Here is a 16,502-nt window from a genome sequence, read left to right on the forward strand (position 1 = left end):
GAAGCGGCGAGGAAGGTGCAAAGAGAGATTGACTGTGGAAATTTCAAACGTAGCTAGGATAGGAGAGCGAGAAGGTCTCGCCTCGTATTCCCCAGCGAACTTTAAATATTTGAGACGCCGTATATTTCCGACGTTTTATATAACGTCCATAAAACATGCAAACGCACTGAGTAAATTACGAAGTACGCCGAGAACAAATGTTAGGATACGTCACGCAAGCAATGTACTCGCAAGAAGGAATTATAACCAAAGTAACATAAAAACCTACAATTTTTTGCAACTGGAAACTGCAGTGCTCGAAATAGATTAATAACTATTCGTTTCTTTTCAGTTTTTTATTATTTAAAAAAACTGAATGACTTATTCACTACAATTACAGCGCAAATTGACTGTATTAATTTCTTAAAGTTAGTCAAGTCATAAAAAGTTGGAGTCATAAATTAAAAAAAAATTAAATTTGTTTTTTAAGTACCTACATACATATACAATGAAGAATTCAACAATATATAAATATATAAATCTCTATATTTGTTCTAATTTTAAGAAATAATACTACCTTTGTATAAATAATGCTTATATCTTTTTTATAAAAGTGCTTCGATTTCTTTTTTTAATCGAATTATGTATATTATAAACATTGTACTAAAAAATGTATTATTTTATTAATTTTTGATAATTATCAAAAGTGAACTAACTTAACTTAAAAAATTAAAATTTTCATAACTCAAAAAGAGTGATTTTTTTATTAGAAAACAAAAATAACATTTGATCATGTTAAGAATATATTTATTTTGCTGATATTATTTGATTAGTTATTGAATAATTTTTTATCGAGTTGAAAAATAGATTTTTTTTCTTTTCTGAGAAACTTAATTTTTTATGTTCTATCACTTTCAAAATAAAGAAGCGATGTCTTTTTTAAACATGAAGCATATTCCCTCTTCCTTTTCATCCTCTTTGTTAAGCTTTTCTATAAATATTAAATAATTTTAATCATAATTTGACTTTGTATAATAATATAATTTTATAACTAAATTACTTAGCAGTGATGTTCCTAAAGATATCTAGCGTAGGTAATATACCTGTCAAATATATTAATTTATACTGTAAAAATGTTTAAGTATCGCACGATCTTTAATGGCATTCTCTACCCGAGTTGTATATCTTACCCTCAAAGGTAAAATCGCCGATAATCGAGATCCAAAGAGCGTTATAGTTGGCTTTAATGCTGGGTATTCAGAGCGAGGTACAGTGTGCTCCGACACTCGACTTGGGCTGGTTCCAAGGTCCCTGCCGCCTCTCCGTACATACGTATATCACCCGCACACGTGCATACGAATTCACACACGTGCTGGACATTCGGGACGGTAACCATCCGTGTGCCCCAGGCCCCACCTTGACGTGTTCATGCACCGGTCCTGTCGTAAACTCCTGGAGTGCTCCCGCCGCTTCCTTGGCTCTATCGTCCTTCCTCTCGACCACCCCTATTTGTTACCCTCTTCGTAAAACCTCGAAGTGAAAGATTGGTCGAACCACCCGCTAACCTTTCGACGTTTCGCTCTTACTTTCGCGACTCTTATTTCACTTTCCTTCTTTTTTTCTTTTTCATCTTCTTTCTTATTGTTAGCGCTCCGTGTGTTTCATTGAACTCGATGTATCAAGAGATATAACCTTTACAATTGGCGACCGCTTATCCTTCGGGAATAATAAGATCAAAAAAGCGGTTTTGCATCTCAGTGAAGAAGCTCCTGTCTCGAATCCACGGTTACGTCGTTTCAAGCACCAATTATATGAATACGAAGTCATAACAGTTAACATTTCGACTGCCAGCTAATTTCGACATTGAGCTTAGTAAATCTAGTGTTTTAATATTTACTTAATTATTTTATGTTAGTTATTATACTTTATATTTATTTTATGTTTTAATATTATTTATATTGTCTCTTTAATATCTCAAATAAATTTAATAAGTTATTAATAATAACTTTTAATCGGAAATAAAATTGTCATCAACAAATACGTAATAGAATCCTTGCAAATTTTATGCGTCACTCAGATATAAGTGATACAGCAATTAAAATACTAAAGAATTCGATACAAATATTTAAAATATAGATTTTTTACAATACGATGACAAAAATAGGATATCTTAATTTTCTTGTCGCTAAATTTTAGGTATGCCATTATTAAATTTAAAAGTTATGAAATCATTGAATAATTATTGGAAAAGCAATTGCCTTATATTTTTTCAAACGTGTATTAAGATGGAAAAAGGTAGAAATCGATTCGGTTGTATTTACCGAAGGCTCAAGGAATGTAGGCAATATCCATTATTTTTGTCATAGTTTTACAATTGGGTGGGTGGTCTGATGTTCGCGTACATGTCCATTTGCGACGCGTATTTGCCTGGCTTTAAGATACTTCCATCGGTCCAATTTTTCGCAAGAATGTGACACGTAGCAATCTTGGTAACCTCGGGGCTATGCCGCGCAATTTATTGGCCACCGAGTGCAGCTTCGACAATTTATCTTCTCCCTCCGCTCCTCTTTTCTTCCCCGCGATCACACGCTATCTCTTTCTTTCTCTTTTGTTTCTTTCTCTTTTTCTCTCCCTTTTCCTCTGGATTTTTCTCTCTTTCTTTTGTCCTTTGCATTCTTTTTTTGTACCGTTTCTTCTCTTTCCGTCTCACTCTCTTTTTCTATCTCGACCATCGCTTACGATCGAGTTGAATCAACGTTGGAACGCTACCTCTGCTGTACCTGAACTTCGATATCTCAAACTTTCTGCCTCGATATTTTGCAGTATCGACAGTTATCGGGCTACAAACTCACGGTCTTGTGAATAATTTAAAACGTAATATTTTGTAGAATTCGTTTTACCTAATTTGCTGTTTTAGTAATGAAGTGATACGAGATTAATCGTATCGTTCGATTTTAACAGTACATTACGTCTGACAAATAATCGTCTACCCTTATTAATATGTCGCGTGGCAACTACATTAATGCCGTTAGAAATTTGTTCCTACAGAATGTAAAATAGCCCTTTCTGCTAAGAAAATGTATTTCTGCGAGACAATAAACAATCTCTTTTACAATTACATTATAATTAGGCAATAATATAATTTTAAACAACAATAAGTATTTTAATACATTTAACAAATATTATATATTCTAATATAGCCAAGTGTCAAAAAAATAACGAATGTTTTGTAGAAAAAAGAGAATTTTTGTCTTTCAAAAATGATTTGCAAAAATCCTCTTTAAGTACAAAGAAGAATACGTGAATGATTCTCAATTATATTTACTGATGATTATATGATCGAGAATTGTTCTTAGAATTAAAAAATTCTTAAAACTCTCAATTTTAAATTGTTCTTGACCGGGAAATAGATAACGAACGAGCGGGCAGAGTCGGAAGATTTTAGGCCGTGCTGAAAGGCACGTTGCGTAGCAAAAAGGAAAGAAAATCGAAATCTGCAGGTGTAACGCCTGCAGCGACCGGGCGATAAAATGCACGCAGGCCCTCGATGCAGGGAGGACGAAGAAACCGTTCGCGATCCCTCGGGCTCGATAAAAAATGCAGTGATCACATTTCGGCAGAGACTTCGGAATCTTCAAACTATCTCACCTTCTTTGATTCTCACCTCTTCGTACCTCCAGTCGTCTTCCTTTCTCGATCGGCGATACTGCTCGCCATCCCTCGCAGCACTTGTTGTACGTATCGCTTTTAATATTTTTTCGCGATGCTTTGATGTAATCGTTCTCCCCGAAAAATTACCTTCGCTTGAGTGGATCAGCCTTGCGATTCAAGTCAACGAACTTGCCGGCAATATATATAATTTCACGCGATTTCAAACAACTGCAGACGCTCGATTATTTGAAAAATAATTCTACTTATTTTTATTCGAGATTTTGATTAGTGTAACATAGTCAATGCTTTTTTTTTTGCAGTTGCTGATAATTGTGAGACCTAATCGGCTTAATTTCGTCGAATTAGTTATTTTCGAGAAACATATTAAAAAAGCCTACTAATTGTAACGACTTGGAACAAAAGTCGCATACTTATTCACCGCCGTACTCGAATTACGTTTAACAGGTGGTTTGCAAGTAAGTATCACGAGATGCTGCGGCTGTGATTCATACTTGTAATTTCTGATGTACGGCATCAACATTCTCTTTAAATTGGTCTTCGTAATCGATATTGGCGTTAAATTGCTCAATGATGCGTTGAAATTGGAACATAAAAGACCAATCAATTTAGAAATTAATTGCATTTTTCAAACAATTATATTTTAAATGTTTCTTTAAATAAAAGAATTTTAGTCTAAAAAGAGTATTGAATATTGAACATTCAAAAATCTAGAAATTATAATTAAATTCCATTTTATATACAAATACATACGAGTGTATAAAGCTTGTGCGTTGTACTGGTTTTCGTATAATTGCTGATTGCCGTTATATTAGTAAGCACTGTCATAAAGATTAATTAATAATACATTTGACAAAATGAATCTTTCACATTCTCTTCATAGCTCTGCCAATACGAGCGCAATCCAGTCCGAGACTCCAGGCGGCTGGTCAAGCTGCGGCAAGTGTCTAGACGACATGAGGCTCATGCAAAGATTAGCGATCAGCGGACTGCTGTCCGTGATCCTGATCCTTCTTCTAACCGGAACATTTATAACACGACGCGATCTCGCGAATGTCGTCGAACGAGGCGTCGCGCCGGAAGAACGCAACGAACAGTTGAATCCGGCCTGGATACAAGATAATGTGGTTCCAGGACAAGATGAGCCTGAAATCGAAGATAAAGATAAAGATAAAGATCGACGTGTAGATATCAGACATAAACAATTTGAGCCTTCGGTGGTTGAAACGCCAGCTGTATCTATTCCTGGCATTTACGTTATTAGACCGCCTAATCCACCTTTGGATGATGTGACCAATCAGCGCCGTGAAAAAGTTAAAGAGGTAAGAGCGTATCTGATTTTTATTTTGCATGATAGTGTTAAAAAAGAGTAAAAGAATATGCAAAGGATTATATTCGAAGAGGTAAGTTTCATAATCAAGTTATTATTAGTTTTATATTAAATATATATTTATTTTTTATTATCATGATTATTTTTTCGTATATATACATATACACGTATATTTTTTCATGCGTTATAACATTTAACACTGATTCAATCTTTTACGTTTTATTTTGATAAATGTATTTAAAACAAAATATCCATTTTCTGCATTTGAAACGCATATTCAGACCTACATTTTTTGAAAACTCATTTTATTCGCGGGATAGTTTTTACCGCTGCCACATCATTTGTCACTGCAGCATCACAGAAACGGCGGAAATTAAAGAGATTCGTAAAAGAAAACCGATGAGCTCTTTGTTCATTCTTCCACATCAATATTCGCGTTTAGATTAGGATCACAAGTAGAAAAAATAAAGGAAAATCATTCGAAATGATAAGTAAAGATGAATAAAACGATATTTTTTTTACGTAATTTTATGTAAGATCTAATTCGACTCACGATTGATGGATTCGAATAAATTGCTTTAAAATTCAGTCATATGCCAAAAGAATGGTACTGACGTATCTAAAAATTTATATGAATGCAGATGAAAGTTGTACGAAATTGTATTTTTATAAGAGTACAATATATTTACCAAAAGAAAATTAATTTCATAAATTTCAATATTTACAAAAAGAAAATTAACTTCATAAATTTCATGAAATAAAAGAAGTACAAATAGGTGGAAAAGCATATATATGTTTGCTATGCAAGATTTCAATCCTTAATAGCAAGATTAATCAATCGCGACATATACTGAGTTTGTCCGGAAATGGACAAATGGAACTCAATCAATTAACTCTCGAGCAACCGACAGTTGCTAAAAAAAAAAGAAAAATGTGAATGACAGATAACTGTCCAGTAAAGTGTCAAACTGGATTGACTGGCGCACGAATGTGTCATGTTCCATGACATACCTAGTATGACTAAGTTGATCCAATGCAACCCTCTCAATTTAAAGTTTAATCGATTCTTGTCCTCTTCGTAGTAACATATGACGAGCAGGTGCTCGTCGAAGAGAAGATCCGATCATACTTCGATGGGCAGGTTAATTAATTCGATTGTATTCAGCATCATAAAATTGACATTCCATCTTTTTATCTGAAAACGAACGAGAAAACTGTTACATAATACTTGACATATTAGTATTTTATCGTTTTATTATATTTTTAATAGTAATACTTCACCAATATTTTGTCAATATTTTTTATTATTTTGTAAAATATAAAATTACAAAGGATAAATGTAAAAATTAAATATTTTCTCTTGCTAACCTATTTTTAATCGGTGACACCATTTTTGTTTGAAAAAAAAAAAAAGATAATGTAACGTAGTTCTATTATTAAAACTATAATTGATTAATAAAACTATAATATTGATTTTAGAACAAAATTAATTAATTGTAATATCAATAACATATATCAGCACATTTTATGAAATTAAATAATTTTATTAATAAAAGTTAGATATTGATCACAAAAAAATAATGCAATTATTCAACCAATAATGTATGCTTGCTATGTAGTTGTCGTAAAAATGTCTCTGTATAATAAAATAGATCGTATTTTGATAACAATTGATTGCAAGTTAGTCGGATTATTGTGCGGAGGCAATCATTCGACACAAAGAGATTTACTGGTGAATTGATATAACTCGTACACAAAGTATAATATTTTAATTAAGCGTTTGCAATTAATCTTATGATATGCGTTTAATTGTTTTCAAAATTGTTTTTTGTTTTGCAAAACAACGTAAATAAAAATTAATAACGTTAAAAAATTGATAGGAGACAATAATTATATACAATTTACAAACAAAATGTTTTTTATAATTGTAAGATTATTTTACATAATATAACATTCATAATATGTATATAAATTTAATTGTTAAAGATGTTTATAGCGAGAATATTTTTAATTAACACTTATTTATATTTAATTATATAATACAAAGAGCACTGGAAAATATGATAATACGACATATTATTGTTTAAAGTGTTTGAATTTTTTAATTAAATCATTATTATAAAAATATTTTCCGTGCAAATTTCATTTAAACTTCAAATTTTATAAATTGCATTTCATCTTTTTTCCATACACTTACTTAAAATAAAACTAAAAATCTGAAGTAAAACAAGAAAACTAATTGATGTACTAATAAGTGTCGACACATCAATGCTCATTGATTTAATTCAGTTTATGTTTTGGGTTCATTGCTTTGTATTTCCTTGTCTTTATAGTCAAGAAACGCGATGGCACTAAACTCATTGCGCAACCTCATTGATGGCGTCACGACTGGTGATTTCAGACGAAATGACGGAAATTGCTACGTCGCTGTTCTTGAATAATTCTGAACCAAGAAACGTGGGTAGCCATCAGGCTAATTATTTTTAGTCGAGCTAATGCAGTAGGCGTGACCACCCATTATCATGCTACGGAGTCGACGCTGATTAAAACGCTCGCGCATTTTTCATGCCCGCACGTTTAAGGCGTATCTCCATTTCATTTAATCGCGCATATCAGATATTAAATTTTCACCTTTTCAAACTTGAAATAATTACTGTTCTCAACTACGAGATATTTAAAGAAAAGCAAATTTAATTGTCTAGAGGATATTGTAAAAAGTCAAATATGACAAGCATTTATAGACATCTTTTTTTAAACTTTAACTTTTACTTCATTCACATTTATTTATTACTTTTAGAAATTATAACTCCTATGTTGCATATATATTGTACTATTGAAAGGTTTTTAATAACTCTTTTATAATAATAATTACAAAACGGATAATAAAATAAATGAATATTAGAAGAATGAATATTGAAAGTACCAAGGTTTTTTCAAAAAATATATAGTATCTTAAGCTTATAAGAAAAAAAGAAATATTTTCTCCAGACACGATATTGATTTGCTACTACGATTATTATAGAGTTACTGCATTTTTTAATTTTACTTTATAAATTGTACATTGTACTGTAATAAATTGTACTTTCCTTAATTTTTGTATAAGAAAAATTTGAATATTTTAGATCTTATTATGAATTGACAAATTTACAAAAACATGATGAAAGATCATAAGATTTTTAAATTTGTATCATATCGTGTGATTATTTGTTCAATGCGAAGTGTAGTGCTATTAGCCTAACATTCTTTCGCTGACTCCAGAGCTGCAGGTGCTTTGTTATGATAGCGTCTATAGGATATATTCTCTTCCTCGCGAATTAGCACTTAGAGATCTGGAAATTTCGTAGGAAGATCCAAGAGCAAACGGCGTGAACGGCAGCTGCGGGAGTCCGACAAAGTCGCATTGTCTATCGAGTCGTACAAGTTGGGCACAATGGTGGCGGCTTCCTTTAATGAAAGATGCTAGTTAAGGGAGGCAGGATAGGATAATGATAGAAGTATGGAGTTTGCGAAGCAGGACGAGGCGAAAGGGAGCAGAAGGCGAGAGAGCGAAGGCGCACAAGCTCTTCTGAAGCTACCTTTCATCCGCGGATCTCGCAGAATGGCGCAAGAGAAGAGAAATGGGAATGCCAGTTCCACATTGGCTCCACTTAGTAAAGATTAATTCGCGTTGGTTTGAGAGCTTCTATACAATACGCAACTCGCCTAACAATAATAAACAAAGCTATAACTACTCTAAATCCCGTTGAAGGGTCACAAGCTAACAACGTGGATGCAGGATTTCGAGGTCTCTTCTGTCATCTCATTTCGTTTTGTCTTCTCTTCCTTTCTTTATCTTTCTCTCTCTTTCTTTATCTCTCACGCGACTTTTGTATCTACTTCTATGTCAACTCTTTTAGGAACGGACATATATGTATATGTATATCTCGGGTCGTTTGTACCTAAACTCGTTGCATTGAGCTAAGTTGTATATGTGCCAAGAGACGCTCGAGATGAGTAGAATTTCCTACAACATCCTTTACATAGTGGTTCTCATGGTGTCATTTGCTCTCATACTTCCAACTCGAGGTATATGCAACACGTTGCATGAATATGCATTTATATTTCTTTCTACTATGCGCTTGGTTTCAATTATACAGTAGCGCCTTTGCGCATCAAGAGATGCATATACTATACCTATTCGCAAGACTTTAACTATAGATATCTGATAAACGTATAATATAAAGTAATGAGAAATTTAGAATGTCAAGAATGTTTCCGCACACTGATGAATTACAATAAATAAATTTATTAGTTTAAAAAATCCATACGACTCACAAAGAATGAATGCCTCATAAATTTACAGCTTTCGTTTTCACCAACATTTAACCGTAGAGATACGTCCTAAATTTTACTAATTGCATTCAAATGAGACCACGCATAATTGAGTGTTCTGTGATTTTCGACTTGGATTGACTTATGTAAAATATATAAAGGATGATGCGCTTGTACTCGGTTTTGGAACTGCTCTATGCATAGTTTTAATGTATGCATAGTAAATTTTATAGATCATAAAATGGATCAATAAATGGAAAATTATTAGATATTAAACTGTTTTCATCTGAAAAATCTGTTTTTATATCGTTTTATATTATACCGATTAAATGCCGTGATGAATGATTGAAAATCCATCAGATTTCAAAACAGAATGAATTTGTCTTTTATTCAATTTTTTTTATGTATTTAATTTTCCTCTTATATTTTGTTATTGATTAATTTATTTACTTTTTATCTCTGTTAATAATTAATATTAAGTTCCTTCTTGCCTTGATTGACTTTTCCTCCAAAGTACAACGCGTAAAATGTGTTCGCTTCTTTATGCGCGACTGGCGTGGTTAGATTTTTATGCGCGAAGCGTTTTTAAAAGGCTTCATGACGTTGACCATCGTACATGCTCACCATATCACAGGTGAAAAAAGATATCGCATATACGGGGGCACGCTATTCTTGATGGTGTTAGTTCTAGAAAGCACGCGCGTTTGATGTACATACATACATGTATATGCGCGGATGTGTGAGTATGTTGACGGAGGCAGAGAGTTTGGGATACTTTCACAAAATCACGGTGGGACGCCGACGCGGCGGGACGACTGGGACGGTCGTGGAGGGCAATAAATAACGTAAATTGAAAACCGCGGGAAATAAAGAGAGGAAATAAAAGCGCCACGGTTAAGTACACTTATACGTGCCCGGTATCGGCAATACACCCGCGCACACGCAGACCCAGCGATGCGCATTTGTGTGCATCTCCCCTAGAGTATCCAAAGCTTTTGCTTTGTTTGTGTACCATGCATACTCAATCGTCTGACGGAGCATCGCCCCACAATCCCTCACCTCTTGTTCCTCCTCCATCCTTTTCCCTTCACCTCTTCTCTTTTCCCTTTTCGCCGAAGCTGCGCTGCTGCTTTTCCTCCCTTCCAGCGTGCATTTTGTTTATTAATGGAAATGCGTGGAGCACAGGCAATTTGAAAGGATATTTTCTCTCTCTCTCTCAAAACGCGAGAGAGCTCCCGCGGGTGCTCTGCAGAATTCATATCGTCTGCGATGCCCCAACCTGCCGCGGTTTGTCTACGCGTGAGTAATGCGCGTAAAATAATGAATTTATCCATAAGCTTGAATTAATTAGAGGCAGATTTAAAACACATACGAGTTTCATAATAAATTTTCGCATATTTTATCAAAACGCCACGTCTGAAGAAACAAGAATTACGAACTAGAAAAGAAAGATGTCAAATGTTCTGTAATAACCGTCTTTATTTATTTTATCTCAAATTATCGAATACGTTCGACGCTTTAAACGGTAGTTTCAGTCCCAGACATAAATATATCTAAAATATGAGTAAAAATAAATCTTGCATAATTTTCGCCGATTAAAATAGACATTTCGCGCGACCGGTGCATCGCTTTTTCCGTGTCGGTGCTTACTACTTAACCACATTAAATGGTTTTAATGGATTACTCTCGGATTACAAAAGCGAAAAAAGAAGAAACGTGGTCTTCCGGACGAGTCGAGAAGAGAACCCGGTTACCACGGAAGTGACGTAACAAAGAGAGAATAATTGAACGAGGCCACACGTCCGACACGAGGTTTTGCCTTCTCCTTGTCCGCCTTGCGGATCTTCTCCTCTCCCATGTCGCTCCTCACCATTCCCTTTCGATCCGTCGACCGACACCGAGGCTAATGGTTTAATCCTAACATGGATGTTAACCAGATTACCGGCTACAGGTCCGACATGTGCCGTGCATTCGCCGCGGTTTCTACGGAACAAATTATCCACGATTACATGGATAATAGCGGAAGGCGTTGAACGACGCGACGCGTGATGCCGCCGTCAACCCGTACCGTACGATCGTCCTCTACAATTTTCTGCTTCGCCAACCTGCTTTCTAAGCTGACGTAATAACGCGATATCACTGCTTTTCAAGCTCCACGGAATTTTGCATCTTTACTGCGACAGCCCACTTCTCAACGTTTCCACCCTCACACAGTTATCGCGAGTTTATCACCCTTTCAATATAGACTGGGAATTTTGATAATATTTTAGTAATATTATATGTGAAATTGGTAGAATTTTATATATTATATTATTAAAATAATATCGCAAGTATATTATTATTTTCATTTAATGTGATTATGTATTGCGAAAAGTTGCAAGAAGTACACTACTATCATTTATGAATTCGGGAACATTTAAAATTTTCTCACAATTTCTGAAAAATTAAATTTAAAAAAGTATTTCAAAAATTTTGGAAAAACCATGTAAATCAAGAATATTATTCAAAAAAGGCAAATCGAGAATATTATATTAAAAATTTCCTTTCCTTTTTCTTTTTTTAGTAAACTTTAATTTTGAACATCATTTTGTGTAAAAATAAGTTTTTACACAAGAAATTCGGTATTATTGCGAAAAATTATTATACTAATTTAAAAGAAAAACTTTGTTAAAACTAAGAAAGTTAACTTTAAAATACACTTTTTTATTAATTTTTGTTTGATGATATTTCAACATGTTACAGCGCTACAGAGTAAAACAAAAATATCGGAAAAATATTAATTTTCAATTTTATATACAATAATTTAGGAATAAAATATCGTAGAAATTAAACGACAAATTTATATAACTCCATCTGTTTTTTAAAATATATTTTTGAAAACTCCTCTACGATGTTTTTCATCGAGATATTTAACTTTTCGCGATACAAGAAAATTGCAAGCGTCGCCAAATTTATGAACTGCAGTGTAAATCCGATTCACATTTAAAAGTGAATGTAGGTAATTGTAAAATAACACGTGTTTCTCTTTAACTTTCATCTCGCGGTTCTTCGTTCTCTTTAATTTTCCTTTTTTTTCTATTACAACCGCAACGAGGAGAGAGAGAGAGAGAGAGAGAGAGAGAGAGAGAGAGAGAGAGAGAGAGAGAGAGTGAGAAAGAGAGGGGAGCGGAGATCCTTCTGGTAATGCCACTGGCCAGGTCTTTTCGATATTATATTGCCCCTAAATTATGCCGTCATAAAAACGTGATGAAGCGACCATAACCGCGGGTGCCTGACAAATAACTCGAAAAATCAAGAGAATCAGAAATAATGAATGAACTGGACAACATATTTGTTATTCACGGAATAGTTTACGCGGCACATCTTAAAAGCTCGATATCTCGATACTTTGACTGCGCATACCGTTAGTTATAGAAGAGACATTTTAGAATTCTAAGATATTGATTTGTATTCGAGATATCTACATTTTTAGTATAGTAATTAATTATACAATTTTATTCTGAATTTTTATATTTTCATAATAAAGTTTTCTATTCTTGATGAGAATACTATACGTATCTCACAATATATGAAAATACTGATTTTTAAAGAGTAATTTTTACGTGAAGGACCTTTTGTGTATCTGATAAGATATAAAAGATGTGCTCCATTAACAATCCCTTAATTTGGGTGAACCTGTTAATGTCAAACGTTATTGTCGTCAATTATATGACTTGATCAAAAAATAAAAAAAAATTACTTATATTACGTGTAAATTATATAAAATTAAAAAGGAAAGACTTCTACATCTAATATTTTTATTAATTACTTTTATTTATAAATTCGATACTTTTAAAGGAAGTACAATTTAGGTGTAAAATCATACCTTTTGTATTTTACAAAAAAACTTATATCAAATTAATTTGTTATGGGTAAAAAGTTAAACATATAATAAAGACTTAAAACATCAAACTATAATTTCCAATGTTTATTTGCGTACAAATCAATATCAAATGGAAAATATAATAAAAAATATCTTAAGTGATACGCATTTGGCAACTCTCGCCTAAACAATTACGTGTATAATTGATATTATTTTATGTAAATCGTAAAACAGTAGACATTTTTATTTTTTAAATGAAAAGTTTGTATTAATTTCTTGCAATTTTCTAACGCAGATGATGAAGCATGGCTGGGACAACTACGTACGGTACGCATGGGGGAAAAACGAATTAAGACCAATCTCGAAGAGAGGTCATAGTGCCAGTATCTTCGGAGCTTCGAATATGGGCGCGACTATCGTCGATGGACTTGATACTCTTTATATCATGGGTCTCCACGACGAATTCAAGCAAGGACGCGACTGGATTGCCGAGAATCTGGACTTCGATATCGTGAGTACAACTTTCAATTATGTTTTTATATTTGTATATTTCTCAATAACGTGCTTCAGCGATATACTTATGCTGAAATAATCATCGAATCTTAGCAAATTATATTGTATATCTTTTAAAAGTGACATACAAAAATACTTAAATTTTTAGCAATCAAATTAGAAATAGTTAATTTTTGTACACAGTCCAAATAAATCTCATAAACTAGCGTTTCTATGAGTAAAAACAAATGAAAAATAAAAAAGACTGATTGACGTGTTCTTTAAAAGTCAAAAGAATAATATTTTGTTTTATTTTAATATATCGATAGATTGAAATAAATATATTTTTATAAGTTCATAATACGACGAACTTAGTATATTAATAATTATATATTGATATTAAATAATTTATATTAAATAACACATATTTTTGATAAATTATCTGTCAAGTGCTCATTTAATCGTCTTCTTAGAATTTGGCTGACGTTTGTCACGAGAGAATTTAACTAAACATTTATCTGTTTCTGTGCTAAATTTATTCTTCTTATTGTTAGAAATAGTTTTCTGTTTGAAGTTAAATTAATTTAATGTCTTTTCTCAAAAGTAATGCAAAAAATTTAAATAATGGATATGATATTATATCGTTCTCATTATAATATTTTACACGATGTAAAAAATAATTCTAATATAAGAGTAAAACAAAAATTTTAAGTTGTTTTAAATTTGCAAGCACAAATATTTCTTCTGCGTCTACTTCTTTGAAGAATTTCTGCAGTTTTTCCTTTCATGACTGCAAAAGTACAGTGATGTCTATCTAAGTGAAGGTATCACGATGAAAGTTCGACATTCGCCGACACGCGTCGAAACCAATTTCGTCCTGAGTCAACTTACCTAACGCAGCTATGTCATCGTCTCCTTTTTCGTGAGCCCCAACGGAAGCGAACTTTTGATATAGGCTCGCGTCTGCATACACTATTCCTCCTCCGCACCATCTTTCCTTTACTTTTACGTTATACAACATTCCGGAAATGTGTTTGCTCGAAGAAGGTCCCGTTCTGACGAGATGTCGAAGACACCCTTCGATTTTCTCTTGGCGCGCGACCTATTTAGATAAAATCTAATAAAGAAATAGAATAACATTATCTCATAGATGTTTTTAGATGGAAATTTAAATATAAAATTACTTCTTTGTACATCTCAAAATAGATTTCAAAATTAACATGAGTTTTTTTCAAATGAAGAATCCATAATTATATAATTTTTTATTGTGATATAAGAGTAAGTAGCATAAAAAGATAAAGTAATACTCTCTGCATTAAGGATGACTTCAATGATCTTCGCATATGTTGTCAAAATTGTCCTCAGTAACAATCATGAAGTTTTAATCGTCGTATATTGGTTATTATAAAGTTATTAACAATAAAACTTAATTACCTTCTCTAAAGATAAAGATATATTTAACTTTATTTGAATTTTTACATAGCATTTTAAATAGCACATTATGCGTATATTTGCGTATATAAAGAAATACATGATCGGCGAAGAGGCTCCAATATAATAGAGGTGTAGTATATTTTATCATATACGTATACTGTGTACTCCTACCCCGAAAAAATCTAACTCAAATCAAATTCAATGAACTGGAGGATCTTGCTTGGGAAATTGGAAATCTATGTGAAATTGTACAATTACAATCTCGTTTCGCACTGTAAGCAGAAGGCAATATGAAATGGACCTTCTAAATTCTTGTACGATTGCATGGATTTCCAGCAGACGAAGCGATTCACTCTACAAAATTTTGTTTTAATTATATTTGTTTTGTGGAAGTGTAGGGCTCTACTCTTCTCTGCCAACTATTTCTTTAAATATGCAATTATGCATATAATGTATTTATATAAAATTCGTAAGTTTAAGATAGAATGAAACACATCTTTATATCGTCAACTTTATTTATTAATATTTTTTTAATAAGTAACGAATGATATAAAATCATTTGATTATCAGAGAAATAATTTTGACAACATATGTCAAGATCGTTCAAATCAGTGAAGTCGCCACTAATGCAGTTTTACCGCATATAATATTGAAAAGAGAGGAGAACGAAAAAATCAGACAGAAAAGCATAGAAACATTTAACTTTGTTAAATTAACTTTTATAAAAATTTGACATAATCTTTTGAAAATCGCACATGTTCACTTTGTCACTGTGTGGATATGTCATCGTGACCTTGAAAAACGAGAGAGAATCTTATCTTTAGAGAACAGGACCACTGAAATATCTCAAATCCCTGACTGGATCCAATATTTTCTCGATAAAATATTACAACGGACCATTTTGTAGGGCACAAATTGTCAGTTTAAAGTTCCTACATAAAATATTTCACTGCCACATCAAATATTTTCTTTGTGTGACGAATGATAAAGTGGAAAGAATTATTTAACAATATCTTTCCCAAATATTTTTGTAAATTAAAAGTTTGTGGACGGAAATCTATCTTTGGATTTTGTTGAACTTTTAAGTATTATAAATAAAGTATTGGCTATCCGAACAAAGTCGAATTAAATTCGATAAAGGAGCATAGGAGCCAATTTGCAGGATGTACGTGCAAGTGTATTAAACAATTTCTTCGAATTGGCTCTTATGCTCCTTTATCGAATTTAATTTGACTCTTGAGTATTATAAAACTTATCTAATAATAATTACAATTTACATATTCAATAACGAATGTAAATAAAATAGTTAATAGAAATTGGACTTTTATTTTGCATTCTTTTTACACTATGTAATAAACACATATTAAATGTAGTCGCATATTTCGACAAAAAGAAAATAATAAGAAATATTAAATATTAATATTA

The 16,502-nt window shown here is 32.6% G+C and overlaps 1 protein-coding gene and 1 pseudogene across 2 annotated transcripts in view; one reads left to right on the plus strand and one right to left on the minus strand.

The window, feature by feature from the left end:
• The window catches only part of LOC108753888 (mannosyl-oligosaccharide 1,2-alpha-mannosidase IA), a 619,733-nt gene that overhangs the window by 275,735 nt on the left and 327,496 nt on the right, over nucleotides 1–16,502 (plus strand). Inside the window, exons 2-4 of one of the 2 annotated variants that reach the window (XM_018495851.1) lie at nucleotides 3,951–4,106; nucleotides 4,532–4,970; nucleotides 13,447–13,662. In XM_018495851.1, coding sequence (XP_018351353.1) covers nucleotides 4,605–4,970; nucleotides 13,447–13,662 — 582 coding nt within the window. In that variant the 5' untranslated portion in view covers nucleotides 3,951–4,106; nucleotides 4,532–4,604. The remainder of the gene's footprint in view (nucleotides 1–3,950; nucleotides 4,107–4,531; nucleotides 4,971–13,446; nucleotides 13,663–16,502) is intronic. The other variant, XM_018495850.1, reaches the window with a different exon arrangement.
• LOC108753892 overlaps nucleotides 6,121–16,502 on the minus strand; it is a 10,663-nt pseudogene continuing 281 nt past the window's right edge.

This window comes from Trachymyrmex septentrionalis, unplaced genomic scaffold, assembly GCF_001594115.1.
Source record: "Trachymyrmex septentrionalis isolate Tsep2-gDNA-1 unplaced genomic scaffold, Tsep1.0 scaffold73, whole genome shotgun sequence".
NCBI lineage: Eukaryota > Metazoa > Arthropoda > Insecta > Hymenoptera > Formicidae > Trachymyrmex > Trachymyrmex septentrionalis.